General features: G+C 41.3%; 1 protein-coding gene across 1 annotated transcript in view; it reads left to right on the plus strand.

Moving 5' to 3' along the window:
* Window positions 1–24,689, plus strand: part of Dscam (DS cell adhesion molecule) — a 690,093-nt gene that overhangs the window by 465,569 nt on the left and 199,835 nt on the right. The window contains exons 11-12 of the mRNA XM_052159081.1: window positions 7,715–7,993; window positions 18,355–18,474. Coding sequence (XP_052015041.1) covers window positions 7,715–7,993; window positions 18,355–18,474 — 399 coding nt within the window. The remainder of the gene's footprint in view (window positions 1–7,714; window positions 7,994–18,354; window positions 18,475–24,689) is intronic.

The raw sequence follows: 24,689 nt of genomic DNA on the forward strand, positions 1-24,689 counted from the left end.
CTGATTTCCCTGCATAAACCTGCAACTTCACAATGGTAAGGGAAGCCACTGGACCCCCATGGCATGGGAGTAAGAACACACCATCATGTTTATTTCAAATATTACAGAGAAAGGTGGTATTTCAGTTCTAACTGAACCAAGAACAGCTGACAAAACACAGACGTACAGGCCATTTTTTCCTCTGAGGTAATGAGAAACAATCTCAAACACTTCAATATTGTGTTTCCCTTCACAGCATTTTTCCTCTTCTGTTCTGGGAAAAACTAGCAACATATTGTTTGCTTAGGTATAGAAGGGACAAATTAAAAGAGAGCTTGCACACATGGTAATTGTTCTTCAGTCATAGTCCAAAATAAATAAAAGCAACAAAGATGGAAAGATGTGGTGTCCACAAGCAGCATTACAAACTTACCTGGATGGTTACTAATGAATATATATGTTCACTTTTACATAGTGCAACCTCTTGTAGGCTGATTCTCTGGGAAGTTAGCTTTCAGAGAGATTTGCTCAGGTGAGAAACATTTAAATGCACCCTCAAATTTCTTTAAATATACCCCCAAATAAAACTTAATTAAGTCACCTTTGAGGAAAGTGGGGATTATTAACATCATATACTCTACATGGACTTTTTGGAAGTGTAGCAAGACAGAATATTAAGGAAATCCTACAAATCAACCCCAAGGGACTTAAACACCATGCTCCAGGAACTGTGTCTCCCCTTTCCCCATCCCCCCTCAGCAATCCTCACAGCAGGCAGAACTTCAGGATGCCCTGCTGGCTCTCACTGTCCTTGCTTTTTCTAGGTCAGCATCTGAGTGTCATTTAATATAAGTTCATCGTGAAGCCCAAGGGCAGCTCAGAGTGAGAGGCCGAACACAGGGCCAAGCTTCTGTCAGTGTGCTTCAGTCTGAGTTCTTCTGGCTGCAACATTCTTCCTTTTGTTTACATTTCACATCTAAATGCTGGCCTGGTGCCCTTGCAAGGAAGACCCCACCCAAACTCTAATTCACTGTGACCCCACTCTGGCTGCTGGCTAGAGGTCAGAGGAATGAATCCCATTGTAGAAAGTTAGGGATGGCATGGATGACCTAGCAACTTGAGCAAGACCATGTGTTGGCACAATTTCCTTCGTGGCTGGGAAGAAACAAGAGTCAAATGCCCTATGTGTCTGTTCCTATTTATATCCCGACTATGACATCTCAGACATATGAACCTCATTCTCTATTTTAGGTCATTCTTAAGGATATCCAGGTGGTTCACAACTCAGAGTATAAATCTGTGTCTGCCACCATCCCTAAGAATTTTCTTCGAAAAATCATGATGCAATTAAAATGTGTCAGATACTTATTCCACAAAAATGTAGGGAATTAAAAAGAGAGAAAATTGATTTATTTCCTTTTTTCATGGGTGATTCTATACAAACCAAAAAGTGACATGAGCATCCACAGGATGTGTTCTCCAGTACTTTTAGAACCACAGGTTCCTGGGGTGAGTAGAAGGCTCAGCTGTATCCCATATGCCGTGTTATAATGAGTCATATTCTACAGGTAGAGAGATTTAAAGCATGACAAGTCTTTCTGTGAACAACCTGGGACTGAGCTACTTAGCTGTAAGCCCAGCAGGTCACTAGCCTCATGCTGTTCATTTTTGTGGGAACTACTATGCATGGCCAGTGAGATGTCTGGGCAATTCCTGACCAGGTCTCATGAGATCATGGCCTTTCAGACAGCATGCCATTGGGACTGAACTCTGATAGGCTGTTTAACAGCAACTCCCTCCTTATGCTATACAGAATTTGGAGGTAGAGGTGATTTTGGAAGATGCAGATCTCCCAAAAGGAGATGGGACAGGGTAGGGTGCTAAGGAAATAGCAGAGAATAGAACTGAGTCCAGACCCTCAGACTTGGCACAGCAGCAATCCCAGAACTGAGGAAGCAGAGACAGAAAGACCCCTGGCTCTTGCTAACCAGCTAGTCTGGATGACTTGGTGAGCTCTGGGTTTCATGATATACTCTGTCTCAAACAAACTAAAGTAAAAAAAATGATGGAGAATACACTTCTTCACACATATGTGCTTCCACCACCCCACATATGTGCACACAGAGAAATACATGCACACACAAACTCATGCACACACAAAAATACATGCACACACACAAACACATGCACATACAGAAATACATGAACACACATACAAACACATGTACACACAGAAATAAACACATGCACATACATGCCACACACATTTTCTGCATACACAAAGAATGAAGATAATATTTTGGAGAAGGAGAAGAAACAACTTATTATAGAAAGTGGGGGAAGAAAATAGGAAGAGTGCTGAGAAGAGAGATGTTCATTTCTGTATCCTGGAAGATTTAAAAGGCAAATTCATGTACTCAGTTCAGATCTCAAAACCACAAAATGGTGGGTGTTAGGACCAGTACCTGTAACCCCATGTTTGGGCTAAGGGAGACAAGTGGATCTTAGGTCTCAGTGGCCAGTTACTGTAGTCAAAAATGGTAAATCCTTGGTTTACTGAGAGACCCTGTCTCAAAATCAATGTAGAGAAGCCATTGCACAAAGGCATCCCAATACCAATATCTGGCCTTAACACTTGTTCACAAGGGTGAGTACACTCTCTCTACATACCACACTCAAACTCTGAGTAGAGATAATATTGCTAATTGCCTGAGGTTGACCTGCACTCAACAAGCAATCTTCCATTAATGTACCAGATTCCTTTTTTAAGTGGAATATAGTTTTAATTGTTGAGGGTAAAATGTAGAAATGGGTCAACCTGATTTAACGTTCCTAGTGTGAGTTTAGAAGGAAGAAGAGCCGAATCTGGCATTTGCAATAGTAGAAGGCTCAGCCCATGGAGAAAGGCCCCTGCCGCCCTAAATACACAAGCGTGGTAATGGGTGACATTTAGCAGCTATTTACATACTTCTTGCAGAAAGGTTATGTCAAAACCCAGTACATATCATGCTCAGAATCCCCACTCCTGTAATATTGCCAGCTTTTCCTGTCAGCTGTATTTGGGAGCTTTTCCTCATTTAAGAGGATATGCTGAACTGGTTGAATAGTCAGAATATCCTGACTGTGTGGTTCAACATTTTAAAAAGTTGTGAAAGGAGATGTGACATTCCTGTTGCTGCTGCTGCTGCTGCTGCTGCTACTGTTGTTGTTATTGTTATTCTGTTCAATGACAAGGAACACTTGAGCCTTATGCCTCTGCTTTAAGCCTCAGAGAAAATGTGCAATTTTTCCTCATCCAACATGTGACTGACTGAAGCAAGAGGCCCCATCGGTGATGTAGGTAGTTCATTGGTACAGTCATTTAATCTGCTTTAAAGAGGAGGCCCCTTCTAATGTGGCAGGTGATCAGCAGAATATCAGAAGCAAACGGGACCTCGAAGCCATCTGGGGAAGGACATTCCCCTGACTCATCGCTTCTTTAATCATACGGCTTCATAGGTTAACTATTTTAGACATAAAATGTCTAAAATGTAGTTTTCTATAAATATGTTAAATTATAAATAGGAGTACTTACCTTTTAAAAATATACTAACCATGACTTCTAATTCAGTCTCAACCACATTGTATGATTTTTACACTGGTAATAGAAAAACTGACTATGGGAACAGTATGCTACTGTACAATGCTCCCCTGCAGTGCTCCCGAACAGTGCTCCCGAACAGTGCTCCCCAATGCCAGGCACATTATGTGCTCATGTATACTCCTGGCTTCTCACCTCTCTTTGGCTCCCCACTTTTCACTACGTCTTTGTCAGGATGCCTCAAACCTCAGCATCTAGCTAGATCAAGTTGTAAGTAATGGTAACCAAGAACACCATGGTGGTTTAAAGTTAAGATGCTCGTGGCAGAGGATTATCTTCTGAATGGTTGGCATTGGTATTCTGGGGTTTTTTAATATTTTATTTTATTTTGTGTAGATGTGTGTCCCTTCATGTTTGTATGAGTACCACATCTGTTCCCGGTCAACATGTAGGTCAGAAGAAAGTTAATTAGTCCAGTCACTTAATCTGGTTTTAAGAGGAGGCCCATTCTAATGTGTCAGGTGACCAGCACAATATTAGAAGCAAACATGACCATGATGTCTTCACCTGGAGTTTTGGACAATTTTGAGCCAATATGTGGTTGCTGGGGACTGAACCTCATCAAGAGCGACCAATACTCTTAACCACCAAGTCATCTCTCCAGTTGTAGTATTGATTTTTAGTGTGTTGAATGCATACCTCGTCAGCAGTGTGGCTTCAAGGCCACACTGCCATTACTTACAAAACTGTAGTGGTGTCCCTTGTAATTTCACTTATTGATAAAATCAAGTATTGTGGATTTTGGAAAACATTCACTATTGGGGTGGGGTGGCCAGAGGGCAATGTTGGGTATCTTGGTCTACTGTTCTCCATCTTATTCCCTTGAGATAGGGTCTCCACTACTAAGCCTGGGGCAGCCAGGCAGCTAGGAAACCCTGGCAATCCCCGCTTCTACTGTCAGGAAATGCGCATGTCTTTCTTCTGTCTTAGAACTCTCCTAGTAGAAAGGATCATTGCTCTATTTTACAATTATTGATAGCCTATATGCTAAACTTCTTTCATCATTAGTTATATAAAAATCCCTTCCTTATGCTGGGGAGCTGTATTAGTAAAATGCTTAGCTTGCAAGCACAAGGGCATGAGTTCAATCCCAGTATATCCATGAAATAGACCTGGTTTGGGGATGCACATTACTAATCCCAACACTGGGGAGTTGGAGAAAGGCAGGTCCCTGGGGAGCACTAGCCAGCCAGCCTGGTATATTTGGTGAACTCTAGGCCAAAGGGGGCCGCTGTCTCAAAAAAGATGAGATGTTTCTGAGGAAGAACAGCCTACCTTGCTCTCCAGCCAAAGTGCACAGTTGCTCTCATAAGTGTACACACACACACACACACACACACACACAAATCTTAGTGCCTTACTTTCCATGTTTGACATGGGAAATAGAAATTATGTGTGTGTATGTGTACATATATATTATGTATATATAGGTATGTATGTATAATACATGTATATATGTATATATGTATGTATATATGTATGTATGTATGTATTTCCTTTCTATGAAAACCCATAGGGAAATTTAATTCATTCATTGTGTTTTTATTGTTGGCTTTTCTCCTTTTAAAGACACATAATCCGAATCAAATGCTTAAAAACTCACTTAGATGCTACCTATGGTTATTAAATCATTGGGAGAACTTCAGCTTTGGTTGTCATTTTATATGTAATAGAACCAAGGCCCCTAGACTGGTTAAATGCAGATCTTAAATGGCACAGCTGGGTGGGAAACTATTCTGCCTAGTTCTAAAGTTCTTACCTTGGATAACTGATCTACCATTCTGATAGCAATCATCAAGACAGGAATAAGGTGCAGTATTTGTGCAAGTATAATCACCAGGGTTCTGTGTGTAAAAAACCAAGGATAACTGATCCTTTATATCAGAAAGCATTAAAATCTGGTCACTGTTAACACTGTTTGCACATGTAGTAAACATTTATACCAAAGTGGAGCAAGATGTCAAGGAATACAAGTGTCCTTGGCCTATCACTATTTTCCCAGCTGGTTGTCAGTGTGCCCTGTCACATCTCACCTGTCCCATTCCACATCCTCCTGAGTCTCTGCCCTTAACGTTAGAGTCAGATCAGCTCTTTGTAGATGCAAAGTTGTGACCCCATATTGAGAGCTGTGATGCTTTGGGCATTGGCTGTGTGCAGTGATTGTTTCTAAATTTCTCTGGTTAAGATGAAACTCAAGCCTCCTCAAGATTAGTCCTTCTAGCTCTAGGCTGTGTTTGACATCCTTAGTTCTTTGGCAGCTGCTTCTGAGAGCATGTAGTAGCAACAGTAATAATGTCAAGTCCCCAAGTAGCCACAACCCTGCTGAGTTGTTATCTGCTGTCTATGTCTTCATGAATACTGCACTTGGCAGAGGCCCATTCACTGTGGTTATTGCTGGGCTCAGTGCATACATTGGAGGCCAAGCACATGCCAGGTACGTGCTGAACACTTCATTAAGTGAATGAATGATTGAGTACATGGCTCTGTGCTTAGTCTTCTTGGCTGTGTCTCTTTCAACTCCCTCAAGCTGATAACAGAACTGGTTCTGTAGTGGATTAATGGCCCTGTGTTTATCAGCTTGGTGTTTGACCCCCCCCCCTTCTACCAGTTCATATGGCATAATGTCTTTTTTACCACAAGTTGCTTTGAGCTTTGGAGTCAAGTTTGCATCATACATTGTTTCCAAACTCTTGGATTTAAAAACGTGGGGTTTTTTTTCTTTTAAAAAAAAGGCCATGCCAAAAATACAGTAATAGCTAGCAATATATGTTCCAACCTTAGCCAGATGGAAATGGCTTGAACCCTCCTAAAAGGACAAATTCATTCTAAGTCAAAGTGCAAAGCAACACATTAGAGGCTCAGTTTCCCCATCTATGGTGAGGTCATGAATAATTACCCATAATGCCCACATGGTCAGTGCATTACTAACCTACCCACTCCTAGGGTTCCAACTTGGCTCCTTTGTTTCAACTTTGACTAGTCTATGATGTAAAGAGTTACCAAGGTCATTGACAAAGAACCCAAGGAATCATGGTCTTGAGGCAAAAAGACAAGGAGCATTTTATAGAGGGATTACATTATGAAAGAACCCTCTAGATTGTTTAGTCTCTGATTGGCCAGACTGACAGCTCTATTAGCAACACAGCCCAACCACTCAGGCACCTTGTCATTTTGTGTGTCAACTTGACATAAGCTGGAATTATCACAGAGAAAGCAGCTCAGGTAAGGAAATGCCTCCATGAGATCCAACCATAAGGCATTTTCTCAATTAGTGATCAAAGAGGGGAGGGCCCACTGTGGGTGGTGCCATCCCTGGGCTGGTAGTCTTGGGTTCTATAAGAAAGCAACCTGAGAAAGCCAGGGGAAGCAAGCCAGTAAGTAACATCGCTCCATGGCCTCTACATCAGTTCCTGCTTTCTGTCCTGACTTCCTTTGGTGATGAACAGCAACGTGGAAGTGTAAGCTGAATAAATTCTTTCCTCCGCAATTTGCTTCTTGGGCATGATATTTGTGCAGGAATAGAAACCCTGACGAAGACAGGTCCACTTATAAATTAAAATGCTATCTACAGAACTTGCAAAGTTAAGGGGGATAGATCACCTCAACTGCCTAAGATAAGCTGTAGTTTACAGTTGTTACTAGTTACTCATGTGGACTTGCTGAGTGCTGACACTCGAACCCACCATCCTGTGTACCCAATAGTGCCAGCAGCAGCTGAAAGGAGAACAAGAGTGTCCATAGTACACAATGTGTAAAAATGGTAGTGGAGATACCAAGCACATGCCCTCTCATGGTTTTTGCACTGCAGCACAGCTTAAATGTTGCCGGCCAAAAATAGTTTCACTGCTTAAAGTCGTATTGAATGAATTAGATAAGTCATATCTATTGAATAACAAATGAGCCGTGCCTTGCATTCAGCTTGCTAAGGAAATTTGAGTGGCCAAGGTACCCTTGCCAGCCTTCTATAGTTCATATACTCCTGGGCTGTATTCACGGATCACTCACCCTCTTGGGGGCATGGCTTAAGAATGAAAGGCACATGTAAAACACCTGCCACTCATTATTGCCTTTGCTCTGTCATCTTTTTCTTTCTAGTCCCACCTTTTATCCAACCTTTTGAGTTCCCAAGATTCTCCATTGGACAGCGGGTCTTCATCCCATGTGTGGTGGTCTCAGGAGACTTACCCATCACCATCACCTGGCAGAAGGATGGCCGGCCAATTCCAGCAAGCCTCGGGGTAACCATTGACAACATTGACTTCACCAGCTCCCTGAGGATCTCCAACCTCTCCCTGATGCACAACGGGAATTACACTTGCATCGCGCGGAACGAGGCAGCAGCTGTGGAACACCAGAGTCAGCTGATTGTGAGAGGTGAGTGGAGAGATGTATCCCACATGCCAGTGTCCAATGACAATGCATGGCTTGAAATTCTGAGAAAATAATCAGTGAGGGAAATTCTCTAATCCCCCACTTAAAAAGAATCACAGCTATAGAAGTTAAGAATGAGTTTCTCTAAACTCTGAAACAAACTTATGGTTGTCTAATCTCTAATATGTCCAATATATTAGATATGTTTGCTTAGAAATATGCAAGGGAAGACTGGGGTCTGGTGAAACAGGGCTTCTGCTGAACATGTAAGTTTTTAAGGAGAAAAGAATTGTTAGCCTTGATTTTATTATATTTTGTATGAAGATGTTAGTTGTGTATTTTATCATTTGGACTGATGGCTGTTGAACATTTATGGGGCTGGAGAGATGACACAGCAGTTAGGAGTGTGTACTGTGCTTGCAGAAGACTGAGTTCTGTGATCATCACTGGTCCAGTAGCTCACAACCACAACTGTAACTCCAGCTCCAGAAGATGGATGCCTCTGGCCTCTGAGGGCACCTGTGCTCACAGACTCTCCCCACCCTCCATCCCCCACATAACTAAAAGTAAAATCTTAAATAACATTTATAGGTGCCCTGCACCACAGCTTTTCCCCAGAGTTGCACCATAGCAGTGAGTTTACAGACGTGAGACTCTTTGCTCCTTACTTCTATTTAGTGTTAAATACATCATGGTTTGGGGAAGCCTTTGCAATGGTTTAAATTAGGATCACTGCCATAGAATTTTTGGATGATTAAAACAGTATGGTCTGGCATGTAGAAAACACCAATAGTGATCTCAGTCCTCCAAAGGTGTGCTGGTTTTGCCTCAAGTCTTTTCTGAAGACACCAGAGTGTCACAGTGGTTCAGACTGCAAGTGTGACATAGCAGTAGTTACCAGCCAACCCATCAAGTACAGATGCGGTGGGATTTATTGATTCTCTAAGGGAGTAATATTCATGTGCCTTGAGGCAGTAACTATGAAAGGAAGGTGCATTATTATCTTCAGGACCATTGATAGCAGACTTCCTTGAACAGAGGGCCCCTGTCCTTCCTCAGTCTGGAGCCCCATGTCCCCTCTGTGCATCTCCCTTTATGACAGAAATGAATGCATTTCTTCATATTCACCCACAAAGCATGGAGAGCACTGTGCACCTGGAAGCCATGGGGAGAAGGCAACTTCACATGGTTAGCAAATGAATAAAGCAAATGCAATGGGAAAATAAGCAAGGAACTAGATCGTTATTAAAAATGAACAGAAGATACACATGACTATGAGAACTAGGAAACCCCTCCTTTTCCCCTAAAAAGATAAATGAAAATAGAAACCCCACCTTTGTCTCTGCTTCCCAGTTCTTCCTCCAAGCGGAATTGCCATTGTCTGTAAAGGGCACAACAGGACCTAGACTGTCTTCAATGTAATCTATTCTGAAGGATCGAGGTCAGGAAATAAAAACAGTAGATTAAAAAAAAGCATGCTGAATTTTTTTTATTTGTTACTTGGGATTGTAACAACAGCAACCAGCATTATTTTGGCCAAGACCAAGGTCAGCTGAAATAGAACTGGCCTCATTTTTTAAGTTACAGAGTAGAATATAATCTCATTAATTGTGAACTTGTTCTTCAAAACTGATCTTTTGTTGAGTATGTGGTGTATCACCAAGTGGGTGACAGAGCTTTGAGGATAGACTGGTTTGCATAAACAAGCTCTGTGATGGGAAAATTCAGAGATAACAGGTGATCTGGGGCAGGATTTCAGTGAACTGCACCAAGGAGCCCTACAGGATATTAAAGGTTACATGAATGTGGTTTCTGGTCCTAATCCAGACCCATTAAATGGTTATCCTCAGAAATAGGTCTATGTTTCTGTGGGAAAGTATTAAATTTTTCTCCAAAATCACTGATAATTGATTCTCAAGTTTTGCCAAACATTACAATGTCACAATGTCACAGACCTGTAAAGAAGTCCTAGCTTCCAGCCTTACCCCTTCATGAAGTTTACAGGTTGACTCTGACATGTAGTCTGTTGATGCCTTGGGTTTTGACCATGTGGTTATTTTCTAAGTCTTTCTCCTCCTTCTTCCTTGCCCAGAGACTAACCACAGTGGTGATATACACTGATTTACCATTTTTTAAATTAGTTTGTTGAGAACTTTGTACAATGTTCTCATTTCCCTCTTAATGCCTTATCTCCCTCTTCCCAACTCCGCTAAGATCTACCCATCCCTTCCCTACCTACACAAATTTTGGCCTTATTTTTTAACATCGTTCAATTCTAATTGGTGCTGGACAATGTGCTGTCACATGAGTTAGTAAGTATACCTACCCTGTTGTGTACAGAGAACATTGTTCCCTCAATTTCATCTACTTCCTCTGGCACTTCCTCTTCCACAATTATCCTCATCCTTGATGGGAGGAGCTATTATATAGATGTAGCAATCAGAGCTAAGAAGCCTTTTGTTTCTTGTTTTCTGAACCTTGACAAGTTGAGGGTCCCTATTTCAATCACACTACACTACAAATAGATAACAGAGACCACAAGTGTCTTAGTCAGGGTTTCTATTCCTATACAAAACATCATGACCAAAAAGCAAGTTGGGAAAGAAAGAATTTATTCAGCTTATACTTCCACATTGCTTTATTCATCACCAAAGTAAGTCAGAACTGGAACTCAAGCAAGTCAAGAGACAGGAGCTAATGCAGAGGCCATGGAGGGATGTTATTTACTGGCTTGCTTCCCCTGGCTTGCTCAACTTGCTTTCTTATAGAACCCAAGACTACCAACCCAGGGATGGCACCACCCACAATGGGCCCTCCTACCCTTGATCACTAATTGAGAAAATGCCTTACAGCTGGATCTCATGAAGGTATTTCCTCAAGGGAGGCTCCTTTCTCTGTGATAACTCCAGCTTGTGTCAAGTTAACACACAAAACCAGCCAGTACAACAGGTGATCAGATGGGTCTTCTCTGATGGAAGTTGATAGATGCACAGATCTGTGGATATAATGATAAGTTATCAGGAACCAGTTCAATATCATGTCCTCAGTTGACCCAATAATAATGCTATGTATGGGTTTCATCTTGCAAGGTGAGTGTTAAATCCAATCATAAAATAACTGGTTACTCCCACAATGTTTGAGCCACCGTTGTACCAGCTGGTATGTCTGCCGGTCATTATTGTAGCTCACAGGATTCACAGCTGGTAAGGGTGACTGTTGCTTTCCCCCTCCTGTAGCATTTATAGCACTTTTAGCAAAAGGAATGCTAGCCACTAAAGGTGACACTTCCAGGTCTGTACAAGACTGATATCTCCATAGTCTATGATTCAAATATTTGGTGCCTTCAGTAATAAGGTCTTATTGTCAATTTCTGGAGGGCAATCAATAGCAAACCTCTAATGTTTGTGTGTTTGTAGAACCTCATTGGCCAACAACTCCAAAAGAGGTAACCCATTCCTGGTACTGTGATTTTTGTTTATTAGCTATAGTAGGGACACTGTTGTCATGTGAAAACATAAATATTTTAACTCTTTTAATATGTATGTATTTATATGTATTATATATGAATATAATAGGAAACTTCAACAGTAGTTGGTTTTAATTATCATATTAGTTGCTGTGTGAAGGTTTGGCTGAGCTATAAAGCAAGGGGAATAATACCCAAGACCCATTTCCTAGTAACACCCCTTTACCAGCCTTGGCCCCTACCCTAAAGGCCCCACAACATCCTAAAACAGCACCCACAGCTGAGATTCCAATGTCTAAGCACATAGCACCTGGGTGTCATTTTATAATCCAACCACAACACGTTTGCCTAATAAAGAGGCAGTGAGAGTTCCACAGGCCCTGTGATGAGGGGGCCATGGATGCAAACCTAAGACATTCCAGCTTCCATTGTCCACATAGTAATGTCATAAGCTACACCCATAAAGTCTCACCAACATGACAGCCAAGGCATGAGCTGAACAAGGTCAGCAGTAGACATCCCAAGTGGATGGAGAAAGATCATGAAGCCTCAGATATACTCAAAGAACTTCAGGAATGCTGAGGTGAAATAATAATCCTCCCACGAGAAAGCACATTAACTAGTTCTCTGATACCAAATGGTAGATCCTGAAGGCATACATACAAATAACATTTTACAGGCTGATCAGGATACACACACACACACACACACACACACATATTTGATATATAGTTGCTATATATAGTTGCCATATATAAATATATATACACACATATTTATATGGCAACCTATAAACATATATAAACATATATACACACATATATATGTTTATAGGTTGAAGAGTTTAGACTGAGGAAAGGGAAGGAAAAAATGATATAATATTACAATCTCAAAAATATTTTAAGTGAAAAAAATTTACCAAAAATATATTCTAATTAAAATTGAACTAAAATATAGAACTAACCAGCTTGGGAATCTATATCATACATGTTTCATGATAAATAATTGTCCTGTCATAAAACCAACTCAACTAGTTTGTAAGCGGCTGCTGGGTCTGGGGAGATGGTTCTGCAGTTAACAACACTGGTTGATCTTGCAGAAAAGGCATGTGCATTTCCCAGTCAGAGGCTTCCATCTATCTGCTCGTAAGTCCTTCTCAAGAGGCTCGGATGCCCCTCTGGACTCTGTAGGCACTGCATACATCCATCTGGTAAATTTGAATGCAGTCAAAATGCACATGCACATAAATGAAAAACAAAATGAGAAAAATATATAACAACCCTAAAAGTAACTGACGTCGGGGTCCCTTCTGGCTGCTTTTCATCTCATTATCTCATCTACCACTAAAATGAAAGAACCAAAAAATGTGGGATATGCAGCTCTGTAAACACTCTCTCTTTCTGTAAGTCTCTCCACTGCAGTCTTTCTAGTCCATCTTCCCAGTGATGTTTTCAGTGTTTTTGTGTCCTCCTTTCTGGAGAGAAAATAAACTATTCCTAGCTATAAATCCTTAAAACAATCATAGATACTTATACATCTAACACTTTATACTCGTTTCCAAATGATTATAGGTTTTCTAATTTTATTTCATTGCTCCCTTCTTCTCTTGTAAGCAACCATGTACTTAACATGTGTACTTAGAGGACCCTGGAATAGTCCCTGAAATGACAGAAACTCATCTGTGTCTGTAGGACAGAGATAGAGACAAGTCAAGCAATGTGGCAAGCATCAGACCTTCCACTGAAGAAGGAAGGAAGGTTCCATGCATGGAGTCTTAAGGGGAATAAGGGAAGGAATCCTGAACTTTTAGTAAACAGCAATGTGATAAGAGCAAGAAAGACAGTGAGTTAGAAAGCAGCAAGAAAGACATTAAGGTTTGGAATTCCTCTTGGCTCTAAGGGAGGGAGATGGGAGAGAGCAGTAGGTGCTAATTGAGGTATGTGTGGAAGGTCAGCTGCAGGATTGGCTTTGCTTCACATACTTAAGGTTCTGGGTCCTAAGAAAAGTCTCAAGGTCATAGGAATCAATTACTAGCTTGAGTCACTAGAATGAATGGAGCTGGGGAGCATAGAGGCCTACAGGATGAGAAGCAGAGACACCTAGTGGTGGTTGCAGGAAAGACTCAGGGTGGGAGTCATTTGCATAAGGTTCTTTGTTGCTCTTAGTGACCAGTTGTGTGCAAGTGCAAGTGAATGCGAGAAGGCATGAAGACACACCTCCCCAAGGGCGCAGCCAGCCCACCACTGCAGTGGGTCTTTGTTTGGAAGATTGCATCTTCCTGATGCAGTTCTTCATACAAAGTAACTAAGGAAGGGTGTGCTCTCAGGATCATGCCTGCTGTGAGCGACAGCCATTTCCCCAGGTCTGCAAACCGTGCTCATATTTTCAGCTTTCGATGTAAATGTCCAAGTTGAGTCAGAAACCATTAAATAACTGCTTTAGCTGCAGCTTGTCCTGAATAAATAGAAATATAACTTTTAAGTAGAATTAAGACTCATCCTGCTCACTGTCACCATTCAGAGAGAAATTCACATTGCAAACTGGGGCCTTAGCCATTAGCTACAGCACAGGAGCTGGCACTTGGTTCGTGAAGAACATTACATTGATGAAATTACATCACATGAATGTATCAAACACAGCAAATTGCTCTGTGCCTTTTACTTTAATCTTTCACTGGAATTGAGAAGTGCCTCTCTTACATGCTGTAGAGTCTTGGTCTGAAATGTAGCTTGGGAAATGTCGAAACAGAATGGGTGGTTCAGAGGTCTTGAAATTGCCTGTCACTGAGAGGGTGGTTTGGGAGTCTCAAAGTGACAGGCTATTAATTACAAGAGCAAAACATACCTTGATAACAGGGAGATTGGTGTTCTTGATATGACCACAGACTTCACAGAGGGGTGAGCTCCATCTGCCTTGATATGTAAGCCAGTTCAGGAAGAATAAGAAGGTGCGGATGTGATGCTAGAACTTTTTTAAGGCTGACCATGCCCACATTGCTGCACATTCACCAACTGTGTGAGCCTGCAAACATGGCCAACTTCTCTGAGACTTGGCTTTCTCATCTGCACAACTGGCATAGTGGGGGTTACCCTATGTCTTGAGGGATTCTAAGGAACTAGTGACTTGAAGACTCTTCCTGTTCACTGTCAGAGAGAAATCCACATTGCAAACTGGGGCATTAGCCATTAACTACAGAGCACAAGCTGGCACTTGGTTCATGCAGGATCCAAACATCAAAATGGTGAAATTCATCACATGAAAATACCAAAAGTTTTGGCTGGAGTATGTGGTTACTGGAAGAGTCCCCAGTCCCCCTAAGCATAGTGACTGTCCTGAATATGATCAAAATGACACCCAAGCCCTGCACTTGAATTCTCGTCCCACAGGGCGCAGAACCTGATATGGGAGACAGGCAGTTAGACAAGCAATACCAAGCAGTTGTAACAAAAGCTTGGGGAGTGGGATTTGGAGACAATTGGGAGTATGTCTCAGACTCCGCTGAAGCATCAGGCAAGGTGCCCAGTTAAATGAGCTTTCTGCTGAGGCCAAACAAATGACAAATAGGAATGCATCAAACAAAGGCACAGAGTGGAGTGTGAAGACTCAAGCAAGACCATCCGGAGAACAAGTGAATAGTAAGAGCTTCGGAATGGTTTCAGAAATGCCTGCAGGAACAGGGGGGTGGGGGACAGGTTGATAAGAGGCTGCAAAGAAGTATAGAAACATGGACATGGCCAAGGGCACGTGAGAGCATGGGATGGCTTTCCATGCATCCTTCACATTCCTGGATGGAGAAGAAATTCAAATGTGGTGCTAGTAACAGAAATGACACCAGACATAGATGACAAATGGAGACCATTTGAGATAAGAGACAATATTACCCTCACCCTATCTAGCTTTATTTGTCTTGAGAGCAGAGGGCAATCAGAACTTGCAAATCATTTAGTTGGGATGTAAATCCTGTATTTCAGAGTAAGAGGAAAGATTAAGATCAAAGAAAGCAGAAAGGAGAAAAGGTTGCTTTAATACTAAGCTGCCATTGTGGTCAGCTACAGCCCCTTCATACCTGGCACTTTCTAAGAAGCCATTGGGAACAATGATTAGTAATGTATGATGACTCCTGGGCATGCAGCATCAGGATCACCTGGGAGCTCATAAGAAAAGCAAAGCCTGGGACTCCACCTCAAACCCAGGAGGCAGTGTTAAGGTATGGCTTAGTTATGTGCTCCCAGGTTCAATTCCCAGCCCACATCAATCGTGTATAAAACTGGGCCATTAAATATTCTCTTTGCCATAAAAATTCAGAAGCTTCCTCATTTGTGTCTTGGGATTATATGAAAGCATGCGCAAATATGGGAATAGAAGAGGGGTTTCTATTATAAGAGAGAAAAGCCTACTTAGGGAACCCACAGAATATCCTTGCCAGTATCTGAAAAATTCTTGAGTAATAACTTAGGAGAATTATTCTATCAATCAAGGGATCATTTCCATCCATAACTTTATTATACTTACCATGTGTTAATATCCCATATAGACATCTTTGATGAGTTTTTGAGTATAAATTTTTTTAGCTTAGAGCCAACACGAATAGAGGTTCATGGATGAGCAATAACTGAAGATGTGCAGCTGGGTGTCTCATCCAGTAAAGAAGCAGCTCTTCCTCTTGGTAGAATTAGCTGCAGATTTACCTCTCACACCATGGACAGTGAGTCTAGTGTTATATTTAAATTTTGAATCTACCCTGATGGTTATTGACCATCTTCATTAAAAATTTTGGGATGGCATGGTGGTACATATGGTGGAACTCCTATCATCCTGCAATTTGGGAGACAGAAGTAGGAGTGTCAAAAGTTTGGAGCTATATAGCAAGACAGAAAAGCTAACAACAGAAGCTAGAGAGATGGCTGAGCAGCTAAGAACACTGTTTGCTCTTCCAAAAGGCCCAGGTTCAATTCCCAGCACCCACACAACAGTTCACAATCATCTGTAACACCAATTACAGGGATCCCATGTCTTCTGCTGACCCCCTTGGTCAATGCACACATGGCATACAAGCAAAATGTCTACACATATAAAATTTTTAGAAACTAATCTTTTTACAAAGGGAAGAAGAAAGAAAGAGGGGATGAGAGACAAAGGAAGGAGGGAGGAATGAAAGATGGTGGAGGAATGGTAAGAAGAAGGGAGGGAAGAAAAATTAGCCCTGTAAAATCTATTTTCCTAGAAAAATCTCCTGGCTTTAAGTCACTCAATTTTTATTAATTTATTACAAGAATATATACACCATATTAAATGTATTGTTTTCACAATGTTATTTACCTGAAAAATATTATTTTACCTGTGAAATCATTGGGCAGTTTACAAATGTTCCAGATCTGATTGTTTGCTTCAAAGCTAGGTATCTGAATTTACTAAATGAACCGACCCTTTGAATCCTTTCTTTCTTTCAACAAAGTGCTGAACGTTCTGAATATTACCTTATTTTCTCCCCATGGCAGTCCTGAGAAATGGGACCATGATTATCCCTAATTTGCTTATTGGGAAGTTGAGTCATTTTGTAATGTATATAAAAGGTCGAATGTACAAATCAGCAGAACCAGAGACTGGGGTATTCATCTGAGCTGTGTTCTTCCTCAGCACTGTCACCTCTCCATGTTTGATGTTTTCTACAGAAAGCTGGACAAGAAAATGGAAAATAGGTTACTCTCTCCAGAAATACCTGCCTGAGTTCCATCTCTATCTGCTTCTCTAGTCTTGATAGATTTCCCATTATTCTTACTTACTTCTTGGGCCAACAGCTCTTCATTGTGGCTTGTATCATTTCAACATGAGTCTGAGCTGCTTATTTCAGTGAGATCCTAGGCACATCCTCAGTCCGTGACACGTGCTAGTTGGAATTCCCATCTATCTGCAGCACCAAGGTGCATACATGAGTCTTAACATTAGAAATTATAGAATCAATATAAGCAGGATTAATTTTACACAGATGTGGGAAGGAAGGGAGCACCATCCGTATGATGCATGTTTAATCTTAGTGACACATGACTATCTCACTGAAAGTCTTCCCTATAGGCGTCCCCAGTCTGCTTGAGATTAGAACACTGTCAGATGCCACCATTTCTAAAGACCAATGACCTGTTCATTAACACTCAAACACTACTAGTAATCTAGCACAAAGCAATGTGCTGTAAGTGAATGGTTGAGTGTGCTATAGGTTGGGATGGATCTATCCAGAGATCCTCTGTGAGGGAGGCATGTCACAGAATTCACTACACAACCAGGTTCTGAATCTTGTGGGTGTTAGGTACACTCTAGAGTGATTTTGGAACCTCCCATTAACTAGCCTTTGTAGTTCTCCTTTGGCCCCTGCCAGGTGCTGACATATCAGGAAGAGTGGCTAATGTGTCCTGGTGAGATTTGGGGTGGGGGCAAAGTTCATCACCATACCATGCTCTTTGCTATATCTGGGGAGTGCTTGCCAGCACTTTTATCTTCTGCTAGAAGAAATTCACGAAGACTTTGAACAGTTCTTAATCAGGAAAATGCTCATCCTTCATAAGTACAATTTTAGGAACGACATATTTTATCTCCTCTTTTACATACTGGCTGTGATTCTATTCTGTATGGAGTGAATTCCTGACAAGATTGAGTATCACATGCCCACATATCTATGAAAGGACAATTTCCCTACTAAAAAGAAATTCCACTAAAACCAATATGTAGAAGACCCTCTAGAACCTAAGCTGTTTCTCCCCTTGAACCTGAACGGCAAGCATGGCTATTATCTTTGTATTTGTGTGAAACATTCTTCTTACTTGAAAGTGTACAGAGATCATTGTTTTATAAGATTACAACTTTAATCAGTGGCCCTGTCTGAATGACAACATTTCTCTTTCAGTTCCCCCTAAGTTCGTGGTACAGCCCCGGGACCAGGACGGGATCTATGGCAAAGCAGTGATTCTCAATTGCTCTGCAGAGGGTTATCCTGTGCCTACAATTGTGTGGAAATTCTCAAAAGGTATGAAGTTGCTCGAACTGTCTGTTGTGTGCTAAACATACAGTGTGTTGTCAACAATATTTGTCCTTTTGGAGATATTTGAAGGTAGATATGTTATCCTCCCTCACCCTAAACTATCTCATATACACCCCAGTAGATCACACAAGACTTATAATTCTAATCATGAAAGTGCCCCTGTCTATGGAAAGGCTGATTTCAACTCCTGGAGAAATACTACCTTCCTGTCTACATTGTAGCCATGGTTGTGTTGGGCTCCTGCCAACACAAATACAAGGAGGGAGGCACCAGTGTAGGAATTGTTCACTGATGAGAATTATTCCTTAGTGCCTATCACTTTGTGCTTTTCTGGGGCTAGAGTTAAAATGATTGATTCTTTTTAGATTTATCTGGATAATGTAGAATGCTACATATGATCACCCAAGGGTGCTGCTTTTAATAGTAGTCCTGAGATGGTGGCTAGGGTCCCTGATTCCACAACTAACATGCCGTGCCTCCCCCTCAAGAGAGTGACAGCTCATCCTATTTGTTGATTACATAGTGAGCGTTTGTTAAATTACAATGTATGACTTGGAAGCCAGTGGTAATACCATTTTAGACACCAGAAAAAAAATCATTTCTGTTCATGATCCCATCTTCTCCAGGCAAGGTCCCCAAGGTCTGTTCCAAATATGGAAACTATTCCCATTCATCCAGTAATTCATTCATCCAGTCACTAAGGGCTAGGCATCTACTAAAGAAGATGAACAAGTCCGTTGACCAATCACACTCTTCTCCCAACGGTAAAGATGTGTCAATCATGGTTAATCACCATATGTCTGTTTGTTTCCCTGCTCACTTAACTACAATTTGTATTCTAGGTTTTTCTCTTTACAATAAAAGTAATGTCTTCCTATGAACGCAACTACAAGAGAAGGCAAAGCAAGTGGTGAACCGGTCACCATCTTCCTGGTGTAGATTGGCTGGGAGAGCAAAGAGGCTTTAGACAGTGACTGGGAGAGTAAGAGAACTAATTTAAAAATAAATACATTAATAAATGAACCTTCCCTGTTGTCGATCTTTCTCCACCTGAGGGAATCACCTTTTTGAAAGATAAAAACTGCTGCTTCGAATCTCTTCCCCTGAGACTTATTTGAAGCCATATCTAGAGCCCCATGTTGTGTTATTATAATAAAATGAAAAAACAGAAGAAATGTAGTTTAGCTCCTATCCACAGCATATTTGACAGTGTGAACATTTTCTGTGCCATTTACCATTAAAATAATTTTTAATGTTGCCACTCGACATATTCTCTGCTTCACCCTAACGCTGTCTCCTGGCTTTTGCCCTTGTGAACACCCCTGCAACAGAACACTATTCATCCAGTTCGTTGAGCATATGAGTAATTATTTTGTACAGGTAGCTTCCTAACAGTGAGCCGGCATGACTCCATGCAAGACTCTGTCTTACCTGGGGGGACTTTGCCCTCAAAGGGTATGTGTCTTTCTCTCTTCAATAGATAAGATCTTCCTTGTTGTGTTATCATGCTCTTGAGAGTGAAAATTAAAATTTGCATATTCAGATTACTAATACTGTTTAAAATATTTCACTCCTTGTTAACTAACATTTCTGCTCCCCCTTTGGGGACTTTCCAAGACTTGATGTCCCTTTGTCTATCTGTGTGAACACACTCTGTATAGCCCCATATTTGTTTAGGATGGTACCCACATTTTATCTTTTCCCATCACTGATACTCATATTAAATTATAATAGCTTCTTTAAATTTCACATGGAAATTCAGATTATTGGAGGGAAAAATAAACCATGAAAATAAGTCTTTAAAGTGTGAAATACCTCACAAATAACAAGATGACTAAATAAACAGGCAAAGGTTGCTGTTACTTTTAGTCTGGGCTGTCTGGCCAGTTCCCAGTAGCAGATGTGCAGGTATGGTTTTTAACATTTGATCACCTCAGGCTTGTAATTAGGATTTTCCAGTTAACAATATGTTATGAATCTCTTTTTATGGCACCAAATAATGATGTTTTATATATCTTTTTGACATGTCTATGTAGAGTTTATATTAACAACTCAGCAGAGATGGTTAATTACTGCCAGTGTTCAGATAAAGTTTACAGGCAGATATGGTGGTGTACCCCTTTAATCCTAGCACTTGGAAGGCAGAGGATGGCAGGTCTTTGAGTTCAAAGCTACCCCGATCTACAGAATGAGTTTCAAGGCTAGCCTGGTCTACAGAATGAGTTTCAAGGCTAGTCTGGTTTACAGAATGAGTTTCAAGGCTAGCCTGGTCTACAGAATGAGTTTCAAGGCTAGCCTGGTCTACACAGTGAGTTCTAAGACAGTCAGAGCTACATGGAAAAACCCTGTTTTGAAGAATGAAAAGAAAGAGAGAATAAAAATGTTTTAAAAGATAAGGGTTACTCTTCTCCTTATGTAGAGATCCTAGCACTAGATTCCTATTTTGCTTTTGAGTGATGGGTATTGTCACACATGTGGCATATAATATGTGCTCTTTATATTGCATGTATTGTCATAGTTATATTAAAGGAACTGGCATACTGCCCATTCTTTCTTTGTAATGAGAACATTCAAAAGTCCTTTCTTTTAGTTGCTTTGAAATACATGGTAGTTTGTTGCTATGGAGTCGCCCTGCAGTGAAACTGAAAGCCAAATGTACTTCTCCTTTCCAATCACATCTGCAATCCATTGTCCAGCCTTGCCCTAGCCTCCTTCAAAACCTCTGATGCCCACCACTGTACATTCCTATTCGACTAAGTCAGTTGTTTTATATTGCACAACTAAATGAAGTCATATGACACTCTCCTGATCCCTCTGTGTTCAATCGACATGATGTCCTCTGGTCATATCTATGTCATCACAAATGACAATCTCTCTCTGCTTACTCACATAAGTTACCAGAGGCCCCAACCCCAAACCCTTAGGAAAGTCCTGCCATTTTCCCTAACCCTCTCTAATGCTCAAGAGAAGAGTCCCTGGCTAGGTGCAACTGCCATATTCTCATGGAGGGTCTCTGACCTGGGTGTGCTCCCTGAAAGATCTTTCCAGAACTTCATCACTACTCAGCCATGCTAGCATCCCCTGCCCCACCCATGCCAGCTCACCCCCACCACAAAGGAATCAGCAAGCCATGTTGTACTTAGTTATGCTGCCCCACCATAGCATGCTATCTTACCAGGTTCTGGGCATCTCTGGCACTCCACTGTATTTTGCTTTTCTTCAGCTCTTTATTCTTAGAAAATGTCATGCTGTGTTCCATTACATCGATCGTTGTAGATGTGTTTATTTTTCCCCTGGGATTATTTTCTGTAAGTAGAATTGCAGACTCAAAGAGTAAACAATTTTTATAGCTTTTAGACACATTGACGGTTTGCCAGCTTTTTATTCATTTGCAGAGTTCCTTAGTGTGAAGTCCCTGCTTCCTAGAGCCCCAAAATGATGCTGCATTTTATACCTGATTCTTACTGGTTTTCAATCTAATAGAATGTTTCGTATTATTATTTTAGTGAAGCAATAAAGATGATACATTACAAATTATGTTAATAATAGAATATGTTTCAAATAGTCATGATAGCCAGTAGATGGGGAGGGGAGAGACACAAAAATACAGTGCCCTGAAAAATGGCAGAGAACAGGGCTGGAAGAATGGTTCAAAGGTGAAGAGTTAGGTTCTTTTCCAGAAGACTCAGGTCAGTTCCCAGCACATGTGGCTCCACTTCCAGGTAATCCAATGTCTCTTCTGATCCAAGGGCACCAAGCCCTGATCAGATGTATATCTGTGTATATCACAAAGATGATACACATATTCATAAACACTCATGCACATAAAATAAAATTATATCAGTTTTTAAAAAGTAATAGAGCAAGTGCAGATAAATCAGCCCCAGCCCTGAGCAGGAAGGCTGCAGCAACTGGTCCCTGGATGGACGAATCAGAAGTGGACGCCAGCAGCTTAGGGTAGCTACAGGAGAAATTAAGCAGCCTTGGCTGAAAAATAACCATTTTAAATTCTTGAATTTGGTTCTGAAGATACAAAGCCTAGGACATTGCATTCCACCTTCTGGTGTTGCCTTTTTTATAAAAGACATCTCATCTAAAAGTCTTCAAAACCTAGGCTCAGTGGCTTGGTAATCTGTGCTTCCCATAACCCACAGCTAAACAAGTCTTTGCACACTTCCCTTTTATAATAGAGAGAAATTGCTTTAGGTCACTGTCTCAGAGATTAGCTTGATCCCCAGTGAGCTTCCCAGGAGCTGAAGGAGGGCTGCTAAAGCCAGAGAACAGACCCTGGGCATTCCATGCTCTCACCAGCTGCCCCAGGATGTCCAAAGACAAAGGGCTGAGTATGCCTGAGAGTGGGGAAGTAGGAAGTAGTCTGCATTTAAATTAGCATTACCAAGGGGGATTAAGAGCTGGGAATTTACCCAAGGCAGGCAAGAGATGAGCCCTTTACATATGCAAAGATGGAGAACTGACCATTAACATCCTGCTAGGGGCACTGTCTTATTCATTGCTTTGAATTATATCAATATGTTATATATAGTATATATAATAAAACAATATATAATAATACACATAGTTGTGGGGTTTATTAGAGTAGCTTACAGGGTACAATCTGGTTAGCCCAATACTGGTTGTCTTACTACCTAAAGGCTGAGAATTTCATCTACAGGAGGACCGGATGTCTCATCTGGTCTTCAGTCTATGTTGGAATCCTTAAGAACTGGGTTCTAATGCCAGCAAAGGGATGCCTCAGCAGCAGGGTAGATGAACTTACCACTGAGAATGAGAGCAAGCAGTGAAAAAGCAAAAGCTCTCTTCTTCCATCTCCATTTGTTTAAGCTGCCACCAGAAGAGGTGACCCAGTTTAGTGTGGGATTTCCCACTTAAAATAACCTGATCAAGAAAATCTCTTACAAGCATGCCCAGAGGCCTGTGGTTTTAGTTGATTCTAGACACAATCAGGTTGACAATCAAGATTAACCATTGCAGGTGTAATGCTTGGAATGTTCCAGAAACCTCAAGGGGCACATAGTGTCTGGGGCAGAGTCCCAGGATGCCGTGCAGGTAGTTAGACTCCTCTGTCAATCACTGTGATTGATACGTGACTTCGCCTGCATGCATGGGCCCCTGTGTTGGTGGTAACAATGCACTCTGTGTTCTGCAAAGTTAGAGGCAGGTAGAACAGTGCAGCAGCAGAACTGTGAACTGGTCAACTGCCTGATTCCATAACAGGATCACACTGGTGCTGGTGTACGCAGATGAAGCAGGAAATACACTAGACCTGCTCAGAAACATTTGTCGCAATGAGGCTTTCTGTGTGTCTGTCTGACTCTCCCTCCATCTGTCTGTCTGTCTTCTTCTCTATCTGCCTCTGTCCATCTCTGTCTGCCTCTCTCTCTCTCTCCTTCTCTCTCTGTTTCCCTCTCCATCTGTCTCTGTCTCTCTGCTCCTCCATTTCTTCTCTCCCTTTTCTTCATCTTACCCTGCTAGCACAGGCCCAGCTTCAGTTCTCTACAGCCCCAAGCTCTTCCTTCAGCCTTTCACCCACAAGGCACCATTTGCTGGTAGGAAGTTGGGGCTCTAGCCTTTCATGGAAGAGGCTGTAACTGCCTTGTTTGCCTTTAGGAGAGACTCGAGCTGTTTCTGGGAGGCAACTGCAGAGTCAGTGAAGTCAGGATGTTTATAGTATGTCCCCTGGTGCTGCTCAGATGGGCTCATATTCTTGTAAGTGTGGTAAAGCTATTTGATATCATTTTTTTATTCTAGATTTCTTGGTGAATTTTTGTTATATATAATATAACATACATATATATATTCTTTTCATGCAGCCCTGTCTTCACTCTTCAGTTCCATTGGTGACCTCATCCTCTGTCACTGGTAGCTGTCATTTCTCTCTCTGATATATAGTTCATGTGTTCTCATTTTAATTTGTTGGATATTTTCCAATTTCCATTCTTTCTCTCTAACAAAACCTCTGTTCTTTGTGAACTCTTCAACTTGTCTTTCACCCTATCATTTTGCTCTCTGCTTTCTTCCTACAGATTTAAGGGTTGACAAATCACTTTTTATAGACAAATGACTCTCTAGTACATATCTAAGTCACATTTTTTCTTATGAAATTTCCTCAATTGAACAATTTTTTTGAAATTTCTTTCTTCAATTTCTTTCCTATAATACCTTTCTTAGACTTTGAAATC

The sequence above is a fragment of the Apodemus sylvaticus genome, chromosome 15 (assembly GCF_947179515.1).
Source record: "Apodemus sylvaticus chromosome 15, mApoSyl1.1, whole genome shotgun sequence".
Lineage (NCBI taxonomy): Eukaryota > Metazoa > Chordata > Mammalia > Rodentia > Muridae > Apodemus > Apodemus sylvaticus.